Source organism: Taudactylus pleione, unplaced genomic scaffold (genome assembly GCF_031769625.1).
Source record: "Taudactylus pleione unplaced genomic scaffold, aTauple2 ptg000391l, whole genome shotgun sequence".
Classification (NCBI taxonomy): Eukaryota; Metazoa; Chordata; class Amphibia; order Anura; family Myobatrachidae; genus Taudactylus; species Taudactylus pleione.
In genome coordinates this window covers 13,706,605-13,726,948 of record NW_028284792.1, presented here as the reverse complement: position 1 = coordinate 13,726,948, position 20,344 = coordinate 13,706,605, and the positions used below count along the sequence as shown (strand labels likewise).

Below are 20,344 nucleotides of genomic sequence, written 5' to 3'. Positions count from 1 at the left end.
GGAACATCCAATCCTAATGAGCAGGTTCCAAAGCAGGCAGAGTGGCCAACCAATGCATTTCATGTAGACCACGTCACCCCATATATGTTTTTTTCATATAATTTTCAGAGCAGTTATGAAATCACTTCTTATGCAATCACTCTTATGTAATAACATATTTCCCATTTCTCTTGGTCTATACTTCATTCAAGCTCAGAGTTGGATTTATATGTACAGGGTGGTCCATAAGTGTTGAAACACCCTTATAAAAAGGAAATGAGTAAGGATATTTAATCCAGTGTCTACACATATATGGGAGTGGGGGAAAACATTTTTGGGTATGTTACCAGTATGACGGCCATCTTCAAGTCGGCCATCTTGGATGCAATTCTAAGTTTTTAATTGTGAAGGAAGACATGTGACATATCAAACAGATGCAGAAAGTAGCATTTTTATAAATATACTGTGCACAGCAGTTTAGTATATTACATATACTTGTATATGTGCTCTGTTTGTGTTTTATTCATAGGGTTCCGACGGGTTCAGAATTCCTTTTTTCCATTATTATCTAAATTAAAACATTTTGTCCCAGCAAAAGGGATTTTATTTAAATTTTTATTTTGGTTCACTGTATATTAAGTAGCGCCAGGGATACATCATTTTCTTTATCTATTGCATGATGTACTAAGGGGACACTAGGTACATTCCATCCCCAATGGCAGCAAAGTACACAGAGCAGCGCATGTTTTCTGATATCCCCATTTGCACTTAGACGCAGAATTTTAGAAGAAAAACAATGGTGTTTTTCATTTTAGCATATCTTTATTAATTCTCGAGTTTAATAAATGGTAATTGAAACAATATTTCAGAGCTAAGGCTCATACAGATTAGTATTCAATTAATAGTTTTTATTTTTAGTAAAAATAAGTCTCAATTTTTTTTATGAATACCCAGATCTTTCATGAAGGAAGTGTAATGGCCGGTACACACTAGGCGGGGGTGCCGGCATTGGCAAGTGCATACACACTTGACTATGCCGGCAGGGACGGAATGACAGCAGGGTCCATGTTGCATTTGGCAGCATGACTCCTGCTAACGATATCGCCTGTCAGAACTGCATGCAGGGCCGACGGAGGATGTAGCTGACTACGCGCGGGAGCGCGCATCGTCTGCGACATAGTGGGTACATGGATCGGACAACATATTATTTAGTCAGTGTGTACCTGGCTTTACACTTGCAGCAGTACCCTCTGACCGTGCTGTGAGACCACCTGTAACTGCTCTTATAGTACTGATCATATGTACTCAGCATATAATAGGTGAACCCTAAAGCTTGGGTACATACTATGCGATCCATTGCACAAAATATTGTTACGCAAATTGGGGTGATATGTTGCGCGTATTGCATAGTGTGTACAGTTGATCGCACATGCCTGCGGATCATTCATCGCATTGCAGATGGGATGAAGTGATGAATGACGCCATGATGTCATGATGTTAAATGCAGCATGGAACAACACATTGCTGCCGTCATCCACTGCATCATGCAGTGTGAACAGATGTATTGTGCCATCGCTGGGTACACACATCGTGTAGTGTGTTCCCAGATTAAGAGATACTTCTGTCTATTAAAAATGAACTCAAACCAACATTGCATTTGTTAATGATATTGCAAAAGGATAAAGGTGTATTTTAAGACATTGTTTATGCTTAGTGCCCTTTAAACTGCGTACATTCAAAAATATATTTTAGATGGTACTTGGTAAACCTTTAACATCACACAGGGATATACAGTATGTAGAAAATAATATACTTACCTATTTTTCCTTTCTAACTAGGGGTGCTCCCCTCTAATTTGGGAGCGTTTTGGACATTCCACCAAAGTAGGCAGAAGAAAGCCTGAAGCAAGTGATCTGTTAGAGACTTTTTCTGTGAAAGTGCTGAAAGATTGTGTCACAATTGCAGGCATTTGCACAAGAGCAAGCCAGCCATATAGTTATACTGGATGTAGTCTACATGTTGACAGTTATGTCCACAATGTGTCGACATTCTCAGAATGTCGACAGGTGAAATGTTAACATTGTCAGAATGGTGACATTAGGGTTAGCCAGCGGGCAGGAGGGTTAGGATTAGGCTGTGGGGATAGGTAAGGATTAGGTTTCTTGATTAGGGGAGAAATACCCAAATGCCGGAGGATAGGAGGTCTGACCCGGACGTCAGACACATGACCACCAGGACACGGAAGACGCCACTGAAGCCATCTGGAACAGGTAAGTAAACACTGGAGCACCCAGAACAAAACGAGTATGTAGACATATCATCATGATGTATGTTGACATGGTCAACATTAATATTATGAACACAATATGTGAGTCAACATGATGAATTACCTACCCAACCCAGTTAGACATAGGATATATCAGTGATCTATGAAATAAACTTGCTGTAGTATAATTAATTTATATAACATTGCATGAGTTCACTGTAGTACTTTTTAGGGTAAAAGAGATAAACTGTCACTGGGGAAACAGGATGAGAAGGAAGCATTTTTTATTATTTCTAACTACATAGTGCAAAAGGCACTGTGAGCCAAATTCACAGAAGTGGTTGTTAAAATGATGTTAATAATGTCAGGGTAATAAAGCAATATGCTATAACCTAGTTATATGTCTGCTTTAAACGGTGCAAACATGTACATGTACTTGCAAATTAATGTTATATAAAAAAAAATGTTTATTTAATATTGCTTACATGACTACATGAGATTGTTAGTCTTGTGTTCAAAAGATTTTGCATGGATGACATTCACTTTACCACAGTACATTCACCTTTCCTCTAGCTACAGTACATAAGCTCTGCACGGAAATTGCGTGGATCACACAGTGCTAGATGTGTTGTGTGTAGCCTGGCAGCTGCGTGCGATCAGCATACTCTGAGGCATAGATGTGACATTATGGTGTGTGGGTGCCTGTCCACTTAGCACAACAATGACACTGTGTACACACTACACAGAGTCTCAGAGGACAAAAGAGCCAGCAACCCCGCCTCCAGCCAAATAGCCGTCTCTCATCCTAGACCGGCCCCATAGGTGTGTAGGGCTGCGATAAGGAGAGCATACCGGAGTGGCCGTGTTACATAGGGTGTGTGCTAGTGAGGAACAGGAAGCTGCTGCTGGAGCCTCTCAGGGCAGGCAGTACAGTAACACTGCAGGTGTAGGCAGACGCCGCTGTCTGCAGGCTACTCCAGGCTTTTTTTTTTTTTTTCTATAGACACATCACATTTTTTGTTTAAAAAAACCAAATAATGAGCGCATTGCAGCTGAAAGCGTTGTCCCAGTCAGACCTGTACAGGAGGAGAAAGGAGCGTCCTGACAGTGTGGGGCTTAATGGCATCCATGCAGACAAGCTGAGGTGAGTCCCTAGTTACCCCACCTGCTCATTTCTGGCTTATCCATTGTATTTGAGCAATGCAGAGAACAGTCAGACTTTTTTCTTTATTTATGCAGAAAAGATTATCAGACAAAACCTAGTTTTATTCATGCTAATTGGTATAGAGTATTTGTAAATGTTTTCATGTTGTAATAAGCAAGAGTACAGCGGGAAACAGCAGTTTAATGTATAGTTTTTACATTGCTGGCTTTTTGTTGTCCTAAATAAATGAGTGGTGGATGAGTTATACAGCTGTGTCAGTAATACCAGGCTGATGTCTGTAGCTTTGCAGTTTGTTTTCTATCACTTGCTCTCTCTTCTGTACATACATGTCCAGCACTGAGGTGTTAGTGGAAAGTTAGGAATGTGGTGTATCTCTGACCCCCACTGCTGCCCAGGTCCTCCTCTGTGTATTGCTATCCTGGTGCATGTTGGATCTTGTTTGTGTTCCTATCTGTTCCACACACACAGGCTGGCTGTGCTGACTGAAGGGCTTTAGAGAGAAGAATGTGGTAGAACTACTGTAACATGTAATGGGCAGGTAGCAACCAGGACTGATCTCTGTAACCTAGTTTGCCAGTCTGTGGTGCGCTTTTAATTGCAATTGTAGCTTCTACTGCAGTGATGGGCAACTGGCGGCCCTCCGAGCCTACACCTGTGACCCCAACTTCTTCCTGCAATATTGTAACATTTGTTTGTTTATTGCCTTCAAATCTTGTCTAAAATGTCTGCTTATATGTTATAACATATATTACAGATGTTTCTTTGAGTAAATGTATTGTTTTAATTACATATCGAGATTAAGGGTAACGTGCAGGCCGTTCAAAGGTTAGATGTGTATTGCCTATCACAGTTCTAATGTATACTGTAACACAGACTCTGACAAATGTATCCAAAAGTTATGCAATTTTGTTATTAAAGACTTGCAACTATTGTCGGCACAAAATAAACCAGGTGCTGATTGCACCCACCTGTGTCCTCATAAAAGCATTACATATCAGTAACAAGAAAGTTTTGCCCACCTTCCTGTGTACCGCTACAAAGACCTTGGGGCATATGTATCAAAGCTTGACGTGAGATAAAATTGTGAGATCTATATCACCAACCAATCAGCTTCTAACTTACATTTTGCAGGCTGTGTTTAAGAAATGATAGTTTGGAGCTGATTGGTTGGTGATATATATTTCACAATTGTATCTCACTTCAAGCTTTGATACATATGCCCCCTTGTCCCAGATTGTGTGACAAAAATTCACCTGAATGTCGCACGCTGAATACTCCCCTAACCCAGAGTATCTGGTTCTCTACTTTCTGGTGCTTTCATACAATATGAGAAGCTAAAGACTATCAGTAGGCTTTTATTTTAAAGTTAGGTTTTTCTTCTCTTTTGTACTGTGTTTTCTGGGGCCCTCCTACATTTTGTAGTACATTAACATTTTAATGTTTTACAGCATAATTTATAGGGTTTCTTAATATACTACAATAGCCTGTTGGTCAGTTTGATGATCAGATGAAAAAGTTTCTATTTTGTGTAACTACTGGTGGTATGTGGGAAACCGGATATTGAGTAGCGTGTGTGTGTGTGTGTGTGTGTGTGTGTGTGTGTGGCTGTGCTTAATCATTCTTGACATATAATGTTTTCTTCTGTCTAGTTTCTTTCAGCTACTTTTCTGTCCATAGTTATCTTTAGGAAGACAATGATTCTTTACTGATATATAACAATATCCAATGCCCTGTGTTGTTTGGCATCCTATGTATGAGTAGTGCTGCATTTTACTGATTTACAACACTTGAGTGTTTTGTTTCCTTGGTGACGTTATTTAAGTGACTGATTATATACTGGTAAAAAAGGAACAGGAAACATTTGAGTAAATGAGGGATATGACATTTTAAAACGTTTGCTGTTTCTGAGTAAGCAAAGGACATCCTTAGTGACTTTGAGAGAGAGATGATAGTTGGGGCACGGTTGACTGTAGCTACGGTACGGCTCACCTCTCTGTCTGCGTTATGCCTGAAAATATCAACCAGAAATCCTGGGTGGCCTTTAGTAACTTGTTCCTGCAAAACTGCAGTGACACAGAAAGAAAGTCATATTTTAAAAATGTCTTCAAAAAACGGCAGATTTAGGTTTTTCATATTTGTGTTTTACTGATTTATTTTAGACAGTTTCATTAACACTACATCACTACACCACCTCTAAAGGTGCGTACACACATAACGATGTTGGTAACCAACGATTTTCGTTCAGATTTTCCCTTGAAAAATGAACGAAAATAGTTTACAAAAATCGTTGGTTACTATATTAATGAACGATTTTGTGAACGACTTTAATGAATGATTTTTTAATGCATACAGTGAATGCACATCGTTCATTCTGTACAACATGAACGATTTTCTGAATGAAAATCGTTTGTTGGACAGTCAGAATGGACGATAAACTACAAACTGGAGCACGCATGAACGATTATTGTTCATCGTTCACCCCAAAAAATGAACGATTTTTTTAAATGATTTAACGATAACGTCGTCATTTTAGTTAAATCGTTCAAAAAATTGTTACGTGTGTACGCACCTTAAGCTTTACATTTTAAAACTATTTTGTCCACAAGTGTGTACATTATTTGGTAGAATATATGGAGTAAGACGTTTCTCTGTAATTTGGAGCACTGTGTCTACCAAAGCACATTTAAAAGTTACCCGTATTTTTGTCTACACAACACCTTGTAGTTTCCACATTAAACAGTTTAGAATAACAGCTGTATTAAGAAACTGTGTGACCATATCAGTGTGTATGGCTATCTGTAATTCCCAGCATCAAAACGCCCTCTACCGGCAGTTACCAACTTCAGCAATGTGGTATATTCCCATCCTGCATCCTTGTAACAGTACCGGTACATGCCCAAGCCAAAAGGTGCATTCCCAGTCAGCATGACAGACTAGATGTATGCACAAATACAGTAGTATTAACTCTGTATTAAGAACCCATGCATCAGACCAAGTACCATCCACTGAATTTGCTGATTACAAACTGGTCCAGATATCCCCCCTCTGCAGTGCTGGTCAGTTATATAATAATTGGACGCAGGGCACCCTGTTGGTTCCAAAGTTGCATGTTTAAAGAGTTCTTGCTTTATAATTAGAAATGTGCTTAGTCAATTTAACGACGAGGATCTATTTAGCTTAATGTAAAAGATAATTTATTAATAAAAATACGTAAATCATGACAAAAAATAAAGAATGTGCTATAACTCAATGCTAGCACAATTATAGCACTGGACAGGGGAGGTGCGTGGTCTGTGTAGAGGTGACTTCTCTTATGTTTGTCCTCTCCGGCGGCATGCAGGTAGCCATAATGCCACCCTGGGGTGGCGTTGTGTTTAGCACAAACTCAAATTGCATTCCTTCATAAGTGGCTCTTGGTAAATATAGAGAAGCCATGCTATCCTTTTCCAGTGAAAAGGCTGCAGAAAGGGGTTATCACTTCTCGATAGGCACCTAAACCACAGAACAGCCACAATAATGTACATTTGCATGTGACTAGAGTATGAGCCTTTTATTATATTAAAACTTCAGCTCCTGCTTACGCAGAATGTCCTTGCATTTGGGGATAGAACCGCTTTTATCCAATTGGATCATCAGATTGGTCACAGCAGCAGGAGATAAGTGCACTGATCTTATTGGAGGCATTGACCTTGTTCATTCATTGGATTGTGTCAGTGGAGAATCTGCATGTGACACAGGAATTGTTCTGATGTGTGGAGGGGAATGAAGGTAGGAAGTGATCATTAAAGTGATAGGTAGAAAATCATTCTGCCAAACTCACCTCTGCATGAAAATAAGTTATTTTCTGCTTCAGAACAGGATAGCTGGTTTGTTTCCACATAAGAGAACCCGCACTTACTGACACTGTTTTTAGATATGATATACAGCTGGAGCAGCCATTTCAGATTCTTGTTAACTTATTGATTTTACTTTTCATAGCTAATTTTTTCAGCTGTAGGAAAAAAACAGATGCAAGTTGATAGCATTGATATTACGTTTGTAATGATCCTAGTGATGCCATTCCTTAAGCAGGATGACTCTACAGCATTGAGGCAAATGTTTTGGTATGGACATTCATGTAATGGGTACCAACTGTACAGTTTATGTGGTATACAAATATTTTATTTATTTATTTTTTTTACATCTGCTGAGAGGATATAGTCTAGCAGCCTTCTTCAATTAGCTGCGAAAAGTTTACACTTGTGCAAACTTTTCACCAACAATGCGTATCGCGTTATCCTATTAGCTGCGGCTTTTTGCACATGCGCATTCTGCGCAGCTAAAAGCGGCAAGTAGCTTTCACTATCTCACAGCAGGTGATAAAATGTGCAAAGCTCCTATTTTGGGCTAAAAGTGTCGGGACTTGGTTCAGAACCACTTGGACACCGCCCCCCCCCCCCCCCCTAGAATGACTAAGTCGAAAATAATTTTTTATTTAACTTAATTCCCAATAATAACGACCTGTAATTTTTTGGGTCAAAATGTAAAAAGTGTTGGAAAATGGGTTTAAAGTAATTAAGTTGGTAATTTGGGGGGCTGTATGGATGGGACACGTGTTTTGGGAATTGCAGGTGGCTGCAGCAGGTGTATTTTAAACTTTTTTTTCCCTAAAATGACACACAAATATAGTTGCACCCATTTTATGTACTCCTAATTTAACTGCAGCATTTATTATGGCCAAAAAGCTTTCTTTGTATCATTTTTCCACTGTGGTAGATAATTGCATATTACAGCCTTATTTGACACAACTTAAAAACACCAAACCCTTTGATTTTACCCAATAATGCTTTTCTAAACTATTATCCTATGTTTAGCTTTTTTTGGGGTACAGGCACATTTTCCCAATTTCGGTTGCACTCTTCACCGCTAACGCCAAGTATTTTTTTTGGACGAATGCCGGATCGCATCTTTTGTAATAGGATTGCCTGAAAACCCGCATACTTGTTAACGGCGAAAAGTGACACATTCGGGCGAAGGGTGCGAAAAGTTTTTGCATCTAATTGGATATGTCCCTAGGTCCGCATCCAGGTCTGTGCCATGCCCTCTTCAGTGCTCAAAATATGACATAATAATGGGACACAGACACTCTAACTAATTTGACTACAGCTGAGAAATTAGCAGCAGTCTCTGTGCTAAATGGTGATCATCAACAAACCTTGGAGTAGATGTATTATAGCTGCACTTAACGTGCCGCTATAACGCTTCGACTCTTTACCGAGGCGAAACAGGAAGCACTACCGACGACATGTATGAACATCTCATCAGCCGGAGAGGGGGAGCGTTAACTCCCCCCTCCGGCGCTACCCGCTAGAGACCACAACACATCAGCCTAGTGCTGATGCCCTGTGTGTCAGTTCCGGCCGGCTCCACTGAGCATGCGCGGGATCTCGCAAGTATCGCGAGATCCCCGCGTGCAGCCTGGAGTCGGCAGCCGCCGCAGCAGGGACAGCGCTGTCCTTGCTGTTGGTATAGTGCAGCGCCAGGCTGTAGCTGCCGATGGCTACAGCGGGATGAACGGTCAGGCGATCTGACCATTCATACATGGCCCAGGCTATCGGCGCTGCTATCTTGTAGATGGCAGCGCCGATAATGACAGGGGCGCATAGCGCCTCTGTCATTTACCGCCCAACCTCCTGATCATACATCGGAGAGAAGCGGTATCATTGCACGTAACGTGCGCTGATACCTCTTCAGGGCTTCTTACATCTCCCCCTTATGAGATGCAGTACATGCTGTGGTAAGCAGTGGGTAGCTCAGATGCAGGCAATTATCACCTATGTTTTTGAAAGTTTGTCATCAGCTGTCTCCATGCCAATGAATTGTATGTTGTATAGGTGTGCATACAGTATTTGATCATAAATATTTAATTTTTGCAGAAATACAAGTTTTGAGAGACGATTTCTCAACACACACATAGGCCTAGAACTTTGGGTTCACTGCACCATTTGATTTGATTTGATGTAGTGGTGTTCATATCTGTATCACCCAGGTATACAGAGCTGCAGATTAGCTAAATATGAATAAGTGCAGTTATATATTGGTTTTCATACCTTGACTGAACTTGACATAAAAATGTACCATTTCACAAATTATTTTTTGTGCTGTAAATATTGGGTACACGTTTATACAATATTGGTCCGATCACCCAATATCAGCTGATCGGCCCAATGATTGATTGTATAGGTTTGTATGCAGGAGCGTTAGCAGATAAACGGTTTAAACCGCTCCTGCAAACGTTGAATTGTGCAGTTTAATATTTAAGATGCCCAACCTCCCAATCCATTGAAGAACGTACGCAAACAGCTAGAAATAGCTTGGTGTTTACAGGGGCTTATGAAATTCTGCATCTGTTTGATATGTCACATGACTACCTTCCCTTTTCAAACATTTGAGTTGCGTCTAAGATGGCCACCATACTGGTGACATACCCTAAAAAGTTTTTGCCTCCCCCATATCATATGTGTAGATACTGGATCACTATTTCCTGACTTGTTTCCTTTATATAACCTATGGACCACCCTGTGTTTGTGTGTGTGTGTGTATATATATATATATATATATATATATATATATATATATATATATGTCTTCGCTTGGTTTTACATAGTACCAACTGCGTGGCAGTATTAATGCCATATATGTATACAAAACAGAAAGCATTTTGCTATTGGCATTAACAATATAATACTGAAAATCTGTGCGTATCTAGCACATAAAAGCATGGGGAATTTGTTCATATTTTGATCAAAACATTTAAGTTTGCAGCCCTTCATAAAGGGACCCCGATTCTCTGTAAGTCCCTACACTAGCATAGCTAGATATGTATATAGATAGATATATATCTATATCTATCACATCCAAAGATAGGGTAGCAGGTGATTCACATAGATATATAACGAGAAATTAACAGCAGATAAACCAGCTTTCCAAAAAATGTCAGAATGTAAAAAATTATTATTTTTTTTAAAATCCAGCATAAATCACTGCAAGCCACAATACTTGTCATGTACTATAGTGTAGCAGCAAGCCCGACAGCCATTTTGGTACCAAAGCAATAACTTACTCAAGGGTGACACATAGCAACTAATGAAAAAATCGGTACATATTAATTTTACTCATCTACAAGGCACAATGTGCAAACCAAAATGGCATGGCTGCTTGAAGCTAAATGAACAAGTCAGACCCTCTACCAGACACATGTATTTTGTTCAATCTTGATAAAGGGGCATATGTATCAAAGCTTGATGCAAGATAACATTGTGAAATATATATCACCAATCCGCTCCAAACTATCATTTCTTAAACACAGCATGCAAAATGTAAGTTAGAAGCTGATTGGTTGGTGATATATATATCTCACAATTTTATCTCACATCAAGCTTTGATACATATGCCTCATAGTGCCTTTACACAAATATTGCTAACAATGCAGGAATAGGTGCTGTCTACGCTATAATTATCCTCCTGTGGGTTTCTTGGTTACATATTGATGTTATTTTGCACCAGTGTATGCAGTGCTGTACAGACATTGTTTATCATTCACATATGCAGTGCTTTACTGACATTATTTATCATTCACATAGGAGTTTACAGTCTAAATGTAACAAAATGTAAACTCGGGTTAATTTAGGGATTAATTATTGGTGGCTACTAATGCTGCTGCCTAGCAGTAGCCACCCTCACATTCCCCACCAGCAAATACAATGGCTATTCTGCAACTTCATGTATCTAGTGTTCCCCACCCCTCATACATTGTAAGCTCGTTTGGGCAGGGCCGTCTTTAACTTATTTTTTATGTCATGTAATTTATTTGTATCATCCCTTCCCTTTTTGGTGCTGCATAGTAAATTAGAACTTAATTGTTTGCACCTTTTCACATGGCAATAGAGAGTAAATAAACGTACCTCCTTTGCATCCCATTGTATTGCAGGACCATCAACATACTCCCCAGGTTTTCAGCTGAAGTACTGACTGTTACAATGCTGGAGACCTGCTGGATGTGAACCACTGTCTGAATTGTTTTATGCAGTCTTCAGTTTTCCTGTAGCCTTCGGGTGTCAGTATGTGAAGCATGCTGCCGCCTCCTCTGCATACCATGCCTTATTACACAGCAGCTATTTTTTTCAATGCTTGTGGCCATGATCTGTGCTTGACATTGCAAGTAATATATTGAACTTGTTTTCCATTCCAGATGTAAAGTAATGATGTGATTACGTACGGAGCAGTCTAAACAGTAGTGATAAGGAACTACTGTTGACTAAATCAGGTCACTTCTTATTACATTGTGTACCAGTCCTGGCTGCATGAATTGAAATTATGATTATATGTCAGCACTAATTCCCATAAACCATAAGTTTCATTTTTTTAATTTTTTTTTACAATTTCAAACAGGAGTTTCAGGGCTGTTATGGACCTTATTTATGTAATAGCCTTTGAGATGCCCCGAAACACCTTGTTTTGCATCTTAAATTGTTACAGCTTTAAAAATACGGACAGACTTGCCAGAATCGGACCATACCTGTATCTCGCAGGCTATTACACAAGGCTCTGTGTAATGATTTGAAATAGCTTTAAGAAGTTTTAATAACTCTTACAGTAAAATTGCAGCCTAATGAAAACTCTGATTGAGGTGTACAAACATATACACAATGGGCGGAATTCAATTGATTACGTGGTCTGGATCTCCCGTCTAAAGTGACAGGAGATCGCGGGCCGCTATTCAATTGCGCCCATAGAGGTCAGGTTTAGCCGCGTAAAGCAGCTAAACCCGACCAAAGTGCTGGGCGCGACCGCCAAAAGTGATGTTTGGGCGCCCAAACAGGTCACTTTTCGCACATTTCAGCTCTCATCCACCTGGGGCTGCGAGCTGAAATGTAGCGCTGGCAGCTGATCGCGCCCGACAGGAGCAAGAATTGAATAGCTTCATCGGGCGCGATATGGGCTGGAAACAATTGAATTCCGCCCTATAAATACATACACTGTCTTTAGAATATGGAAATAAAGCTGTAAAATTCTGCTTCCCATCTGTCTTGAACGTCCACCAGCAATGCCTTTTGCTGATTTAAATTTACATTAACTTCCTTTTGTAAAACTTTCTTCTATGAATGATCTAATTATATTCATATAAAACTGGTGCAGATGCTTATGTGACATGTACCTCAGTGAGCAGTTAGAGTCAGAACTACAGATGTGTCCACATACATCTGGTCATGCCATGCAAACTTTTGTGTGGCTTTTCCCTTAAAAATGTGTCTTTTTCGACGAATACTAAGTTAGTCTTACAGCCACTGACACTGTTGGGACGATTCTATTGTGTGGGCGGCAATAATTGAGTGCCTGCTTTTGCAATTCAATTGTTCTGGGCACTCATTAATTATCGCCCTCTTCACGCCTCATTAGACTGGGTTTAGCCTTGTAAAATGGCTAAACCCAGTCTAAGGTCCTAGTTAGGGCAAGCACATTTTTGTTCGCAACCTCCTGTGCGTGCGAGCAGAAATGCCGGCTCAGACGGAGCAATAATTGAATTGCTCCGTCGGGCGCCTTAAATAAATATCTGCCGGATGAACAATTGAATCGCCCCCTGTACTGTAGCATTTCACATGCAGATACAGCCACAGTCGCACACACAATATAGGCATACCGTATATCATTTTAATTAGCATAAGCTTGTTGTGCGTCCTATTCACATCGCTTTGCGAATGACAAATTTAAAGGGAAACATTCGCACAAAAATATGTTTGGTGCTACCGAGTTGCACAACGCTCACGAGTTGTGTAACGTGACTTGTAGCGTACGGAGGATAAGTGTATGTGGACACGTCTGTATATGGTTTTCACCCTATTGCATGCTACTATGTGTGTGAGTCACTCCCACAACTATTATACCATTAGCTATCTGTCGCTTATTAGACATCATAGTTGTTTATCTGTTTTCTACGAACTCAGTTTAGACTAAGACTGCTAGGCAATAAAAAATAAATAAATAAAAAAATAATATATATATATATATATATATATATAATATAATATACTGCTAGTTAGCGTATTTTCGTATAGCGGCAAATACTGTACCAAGCACCACACTGCACAGAATTGCTAATGCTGCCAATTACTCTGCCACAACTTTATAGCAAATATGATCAACAATTAAAAGTAACAAATATATGTATATTATAATTACACAAGTGAGGTGTAATGCTACATACACACAGTCAGATTTCTTATCAGATATGAACGATAACTATTGTAAAAATCGTTCAATCATTCATGACTTTGACATGTAGGGCATGCATCGACCAACGATGCGCGTTCCCGCATGTCAGATAACGATATCTGCCATCGACTGTGTGTGTGTCAGATTTGGACGATTTCATTAATTTAAATGCTGTCAGAAATCGTTCATCATTAATCGTTCATGAAATCGTTGGTAAAATCGTTCATCGTTCATCTAGCAAGTCTGACCGTGTGTTTGCACCATAACATTAACAAACTTGCTGGAACAGTTGTTTCCCCTCCCCCTCTCCTATGTAAAGGTCAGACTTGGAGGTGAAACTCGCATGGAGTCCTCTCTATAATTAGTATGCCATTTAATGCCAGAGTGTCTGGTGGTGACAGAGGATACAGCCCTATAAGGAGTTTTAAGCATGTAAGAGGATTTCCAGTATAGGTTGTCGGTTTGTTATTAGATTGTTTATTACAGCCTCTGCTTTCTTTCCACATGTCACATTGTAATAACACGTTAGACTGGCCATGAAATGTCTAAAACAGAACGTTTGTTACATGTGTGCTGAGATTTCTACACCACATGATATCCTGGATGCTCCATGTTGATCAGTCCATAGACTTTCTGGTTCTCCAACTGGTCACAGAGAAACCATGTTGCTGTGTTGGAAATGTAAATGATAATGGCTTCCTCTATAGCACAGCTATGGGACTGTAAATTACTAGTTTATGTAATACAAATGTATAGTGTGTTGTGGTTTATTTTATTTATATTTTATACTAAGTTTGAATGGTCACTAGACACATACTGGTATAAATTTTGTTTCTAATTCAAAATGTTACTTTTTTTTTTTTATTAATGACAACCCTGAGGTTCAAAGTGGTAGATTGCGAACGGCAGAGGTTCCCAAGCTCTGCCATTAGAGTCCAGGTTTTAAGTATATCCATGATTTAATCCAGATGGCTGTTCTGTAATGGTGGAGTTTGGGAGCACATTTAACTTTTTTCTCTCCATTTTATTGTTGGTCTTAGCTGTTTAACAAAATAAGACCTTGTGTTAATATCTTAATGTTCCTGTAAACAGTTCATTTCATATTATCTACTGCTGAAAGCCAAATAATACTTGGTCTGCCTCTAGTATCACTTATCAGAATGTAAGAAATAGTTCACATGCCTGCAGATGCGCCATCACCCAATGCAACTGTATGGCGTTTAGACAGCTTTTTATTTTCCTGTAATGTGTGTACCAAAATGCCTTTATTGACTTTTGGTCTTGAAACACATTTTAACATAGCCACGTAAGCACAGATTCCTTCTTATGCAGGATTTGAGTAACGTTTTCGGCACTTTCCTGCTACAACATTGCAGTTTTTTTCTTTTTGAATTTGAATCATACAAAAAAAAGTGTTCAGTTTTATTGGAATAAGATATTAAGATACTAAAGGTTCTTTTATAGAAGGTGGAACATCGTTTGAGCCACCCTCTATATTCGCAGTAGAGTATAGGGAGGAATGATGTAAATTGTATCTGTGCCTTAAGCTAGGCACACACTGGAGCGATGTCGGGACGATATGCCGTTTGGTAACAACATCGCTCAGTGTGTACCGGCGATTGCGCTCTCCCGCGGTAGCTAGCGACTGTCACCAGGTTTAATGTGCTGCACATCAAACCTGGTGATATTGCTAGCGGTAAATGCATTGTTAATGAATTACGTAACGATGATCGTTACGTCGTTCATTAAAGTCGTCCAGTCTGGACGCACAATTACTGTTGACGGGCAATCGTTCCGATGTCAGAACGAATGCCCGTCGCTCCAATGTGTACTTAGCTTAAGAGATAAAATAACAATGTTAATGTCAGGTGGATTTGAGCAAAGGTGCGACTTATTAGTATTTCTTCTTCAGGGTCTATAGGCTCCACAGGGAGAACTTGGATTGTAGGTGATGCGAACCAATCCGGGCACCACGCAGTTAAAGCTTTCAGCTCCCAGGATCCATTGGGTCCACTCTCTCTATACCCCGCCCCCTAGCCAGAGGCACCTCAGCTTCGTTGGTGCCTGGCTGGAGTCTGGTCACCATTTTGCAGGGGGGGGGGGGGGCGCGCATCAGCCCCTAAAGCTTATTTCTTTATTTAATTTCTTTTTTTCTGGAGTGCGCAGCAGCATACTGTCAGTGGGATGTCTGCGCTGCTGCTTCGTCACCACTCCGGTACTGATCTGGGGATCTCGGCGGGAGTTCCGGGGGTCAGCACTAGCCAGGGTCCCCGGAGAGGGCCCAGACTGCACTTGGACATCAGGGGACAGGTAAGGCGGGTTGCCGCTCGCGGTGACCTGAGTGTAATGGCAGTCGATACCTCTGGTCTCAGGGGACAGACCGGAGGTGCTGGGTGTGGACGCAGGCTCCGGCCATCGCGCTCTACTTGACCATCGGGCACATATTGGTGCTGGAAACCAGCGTCCCAGGGGTTAATAACCGCCCAGGGGAGACAGCTTCCCTGTTTACGCAGCTCCTCCCGTCAGCTCAGCGCGCCTTTCCACTGCGGTCTGGCTTCCCGGAGCTGCTCTCCTCCTCCAGACACACCCCCCTCTGAGGTCTCCGGCGGCCATTTTCTAAGTGTGCAGTTGCAGTTCTCGCTATTTCCTACCAGACTACTGTGTAGTTGAGTATAGTGCCGCTTTGCAGCGTCTTTCTGCGTTGTATGTGACTTGTGCTAATGCTATCTGTTTTTTTTTTTTTCCATCTGTCAGCTTATGGCTATACCCTTTCTCTCAGTTCTGCCCTAATACAGGTGTTAGGTTATCTCATACCTGCCCTAATACAGGTGGTGGTAGGGTAGCAGCTCCCCTCTCTCTCTCTCTCTCTCTCTGTCTCTCTCTCTGTCTCTCTCTCTGTCTCTCTCTCTGTCTCTCTCTCTCTCTCTCTCTCTCTCTCTCTCTCTCTCTCTCTCTCTCTCTCTCTCTCTCTCTTATATGCTGCACTGTGCCATGTATTGGCAACAGGTTCCTGCAGCATGTATAAGACAGGACCAGTACATTGCTCCCTGTTAGTATTTATACATACTCGTGGTTGCTTTGTACCCAGTGCACTATTGTGCGTCATTTACTGCCATGTGCCTCGAACCCCCCTACATCATTACAGGAGCCCCCTTAGGCATTTTTTTCTCAAATGCTGGCCTCCATTGTGGACCGCCAGGCTGTCCCAGCTGCTGTTCCTCCTATGGGGGTACCACAGCAGCCCGTCCCTCACTCACAGGGACTACCACTGATTATGCAGACCCCTCCTGTACCACAGCAGGCGGTCATTCCCACGGTGGGATTACTACAGAGTGGACCTCCACCATCGGTGGATGTTTTCTCTACCTCAGTACAGAGTCTGGCTACGACCTCTACGGCCATTCAGACCATGTTGCAGACTGAGAAACCTGTACGACCAGCTAAGAGTCCTGTGTTGTCATCTCAATCCACACAGCTGTCAGCATCTGAGATGTCATCTGATGACTGAGAGGTGGCTGATGCCTCTAACCCCGACTCCCCTCGGCAAGAGGCCGAACCTAAATCAAGAATTAATATTTCTGCCTTTTGTACGTGCGGTCAGATCTGCATTGGTTATAGAGGATGATGAACCAGCCCCTAAATCCAAACACCCTCTGTTTAAACAAATAAGTGTCTTCGGCAGTATTCCCTCTGTTAGATCAGCTGGTGGATCACATGGCTGATGCCTGGTAAGAGGTATCAACCTCAGAAACGTTTGACCTCATGTTACCCATTTCCTGAGGCTCATTGTAAGAAGTGGGAATCACCCCCTGCAGTGGATTCACACGTTACACGGTTAATTAAAAGTGCAACGTTACCTATGCCTTCCATTACTTCCTTAAAGGATCCTACGGATAGGAAGGTTGAAACTTGCCTAAAGTCTTTATACTCTCTTTCAGCCATGGATGGGTTGCCATCCATGGCTATCTACTGGGGAGCTAAGGCTATAGAGAGTTGGGCCAATACACTTGAGGACTACTTGGAAGTTCCAGAGGATCAGTTGTCACTGGTCGGCCATATTAGGGATGCGGCTGCATATATCCGTGAGGCCGCTCTGGATGCTAGTTTACTGACATCCACGGTCTCTGCCGCGGCCGTGCCTGCTCGCCGTTCCCTGTGGTTATGCTATTGGAGTGCAGATGCTGATTTTAAGAAGGACCTGGAGGCCTTACCCGATAATGGGGAGATTTTGTGGTCCATACCTGGACAAGATTGTTGACACGTTAGCCAAATCAAAATCTGCATTTCTTCCCTCAGCATCTGCTCCTACAAAGTCTCGTAGCTCCTCCTTTTGGTCCTTTCGTCCTCAAGGAAAAGCCAAAGGGCAGTGCTTTTCTAGGCAGTCCGCTGCCAAGAAAACTGCCAAGCCTAAGAAACAGGCCTGGAGCACAAGACGCCCAGGAGGATGAACCCGCAGCCTGATGGGGCGGGCCTGCCTCTTGGGGACCCCAGAGTGGGAGACCGACTTCTTCAGTTCGTCCAGTGCTGGTGTCAAATCACCAAGGATGCTTGGGTAAGAAAAGTGATCTCTCAGGGGTATGCCCTCTCATTACTTCGAAGGCCTCCCCACCAGTTTTACTGCACAGGCCCTCCTTCAGACAAAACCAGGGCCTTGCAGATCCAGAAAGCCATACAGTCCTTGCTGCAAGCAGGGGTAATTGTACCAGTTCTACTAGCTCAACGAGGGACTGGTGGTGGTTCTCAAATCTCTGAACAAGTTCCTCAGGGTGCCCAGTTTCAGGATGGAAACCTTACGATCCATCATACTGGCTCTGGAACCTGGAGATTGCATGGTATCCCTGGACATTCAGGATGCATACCTACATGTTCCCATAACGCTTTCTCACCAGCGTTCTCTGCGGTTTGCTATACTGCAACGACACTTCCAGTTTCGGGCGCTGCCCTTTGTCCTATCCACGGCTCCAAGGGTATTTACCAAATTATGGCTGTCATGGAGCCCACCTGTGGAGTCAGGTATCCGGCTCCTACCATATCTGGACGACCTCCTCTTGTTGGCGAGTTCTCCAGAAGTGCTTCACTACCACCTGCAACTGACAGTTGCTTGTCTACAAGCACACGGGTGGTTAATTGGAAAAGGTCCTCCCTAATTCCCTCACAGAGATTGGTTAATTTGGGAGCCCTTCTGGACTCTCACCAGCAGAGAATCTTTCGAACTCCAGAAAAGATCTCCATACTGCAGCTGCGAGTACAGAGATGTCTCCACAGTCGCCGGGTGTCAGTCCACTCGGCGATGCAGGTTCTGGGATCCATGGTGTCCACATTCGACATGGTGGAATATGCTCAGTTCCAGTCCCCTGCAGGGGCTGTTCCTCTCCAGGTGGAACGGATTACCCCACCGGATCAGAGCTCAGACGATGGTACTCTCTCCAGAGGTGCGTCTGTCCCTCTCTTGGTGGCTACAGACGTCTCATCTCACCAAGGGTCGCCCCTTTTGGATCCCGGACTGGAAACTCCTAACAATGGACGCCAGTCTCCGGGAATGGGGCGCAGTGACCGGTCCACACTCCTTTCAGAGCCGGTGGACAACGGTAGAGGCATCCCTGCCCATCAACATATTGGAACTTCGGGCTGTGTACAGGGCCCTCGTGATGGCAAAGCACATTCTTCACGGAAAGCCCGTGCAGGTTCAGTCTGACAATGCCACCACAATGGCTTACATCAAACATCAGGGAGGCACTCGAGGTAGGGCAGCAATGAAAAGTGTCATGCATTCTGACATGGGCAGAATCTCATCTCCCGGCCATTTCGGCAGTGTTCATTCCGGGAGTTCTCAATTGGGAAGCGGACTTCCTCAGCCGTCACGACGTGCATCCAGTGGAATGGTCTCTTCACCAAGAGGTGTTTCAACTTAAGTGGACAAATGGGGTCTCCCAGAGGTGGACGTCATGGCCTCCCAACACAATCAGAAGTTACCAGTGTACGGATCCAGAACTAGATGCAAGCCTGGTGGATGCTCGGTCAGTGAAATGGACCTTTCCGGTTTGTGTACCGATTTCCTCCAGTCTCCCTGCTTCCTTCAGTTGAAGCAAGATGGAGGCACTGTCCTGCTGGTGGCTCCAGCTTGGCCCAGATGTCATTGATACTCAGATCTTCGAAGTCTGTCCATCGACACTATGTTTCTGCTGCCTCAACGTCCGGACCTGTTGTCTCAGGGTCCTTGTCTTTACCCGGACCTGGATCATCTGTCTTTGACGGCGTAGCTCTTGAGACATCCCTGCTAAGGTCCAAGGTATTCTCTAGCTCGGTCATCAACACGATACTTAGAGTGTGGCATACATATTTCCAAGAGATTACGACCCTCGGGTGTTTCGAATTTCCAGAATACTGGCATTCCTTCAAGCTGGTTCCAACATAGAATTGCTCCGCTTCCGGATATCCACACCTTCATCCAGGGTGTCCTCTGGATTCAACTTCCTTTTGTCCCCCCAGTGGCTCCTTGGGATTTGGCAGTAGTTCTTTGGACCCACCAGGGTCCTCCGTTTGAACCACTAGATTCAGTGGAACTTGATTGGTTAACAGCTAAGACTCTCTTTTTTCTGGCTATTGCATTTGCCAGGAGGGTGTCAGAATTGGGAGCACTTTCCTGTCGTCATCCTTTTCTGGCAATAAACAAACAAACAAGC

The 20,344-nt window shown here is 42.5% G+C and overlaps 1 protein-coding gene across 3 annotated transcripts in view; it reads left to right on the top strand.

The window, feature by feature from the left end:
* Nucleotides 1-20,344, top strand: part of LIMS1 (LIM zinc finger domain containing 1) — a 110,452-nt gene that overhangs the window by 67,248 nt on the left and 22,860 nt on the right. The window contains exon 1 of one of the 3 annotated variants that reach the window (XM_088445975.1): nt 3,020-3,389. The exons of 1 other annotated variant lie outside the window; for it this stretch is intronic. In XM_088445975.1, the coding sequence (XP_088302101.1) occupies nt 3,283-3,389 (107 nt within the window). In that variant the 5' untranslated portion in view covers nt 3,020-3,282. Of the gene's footprint in view, nt 1-3,019; nt 3,390-20,344 lie in introns of those variants that run through there. One more of the 3 variants, XM_088445976.1, reaches the window with a different exon arrangement.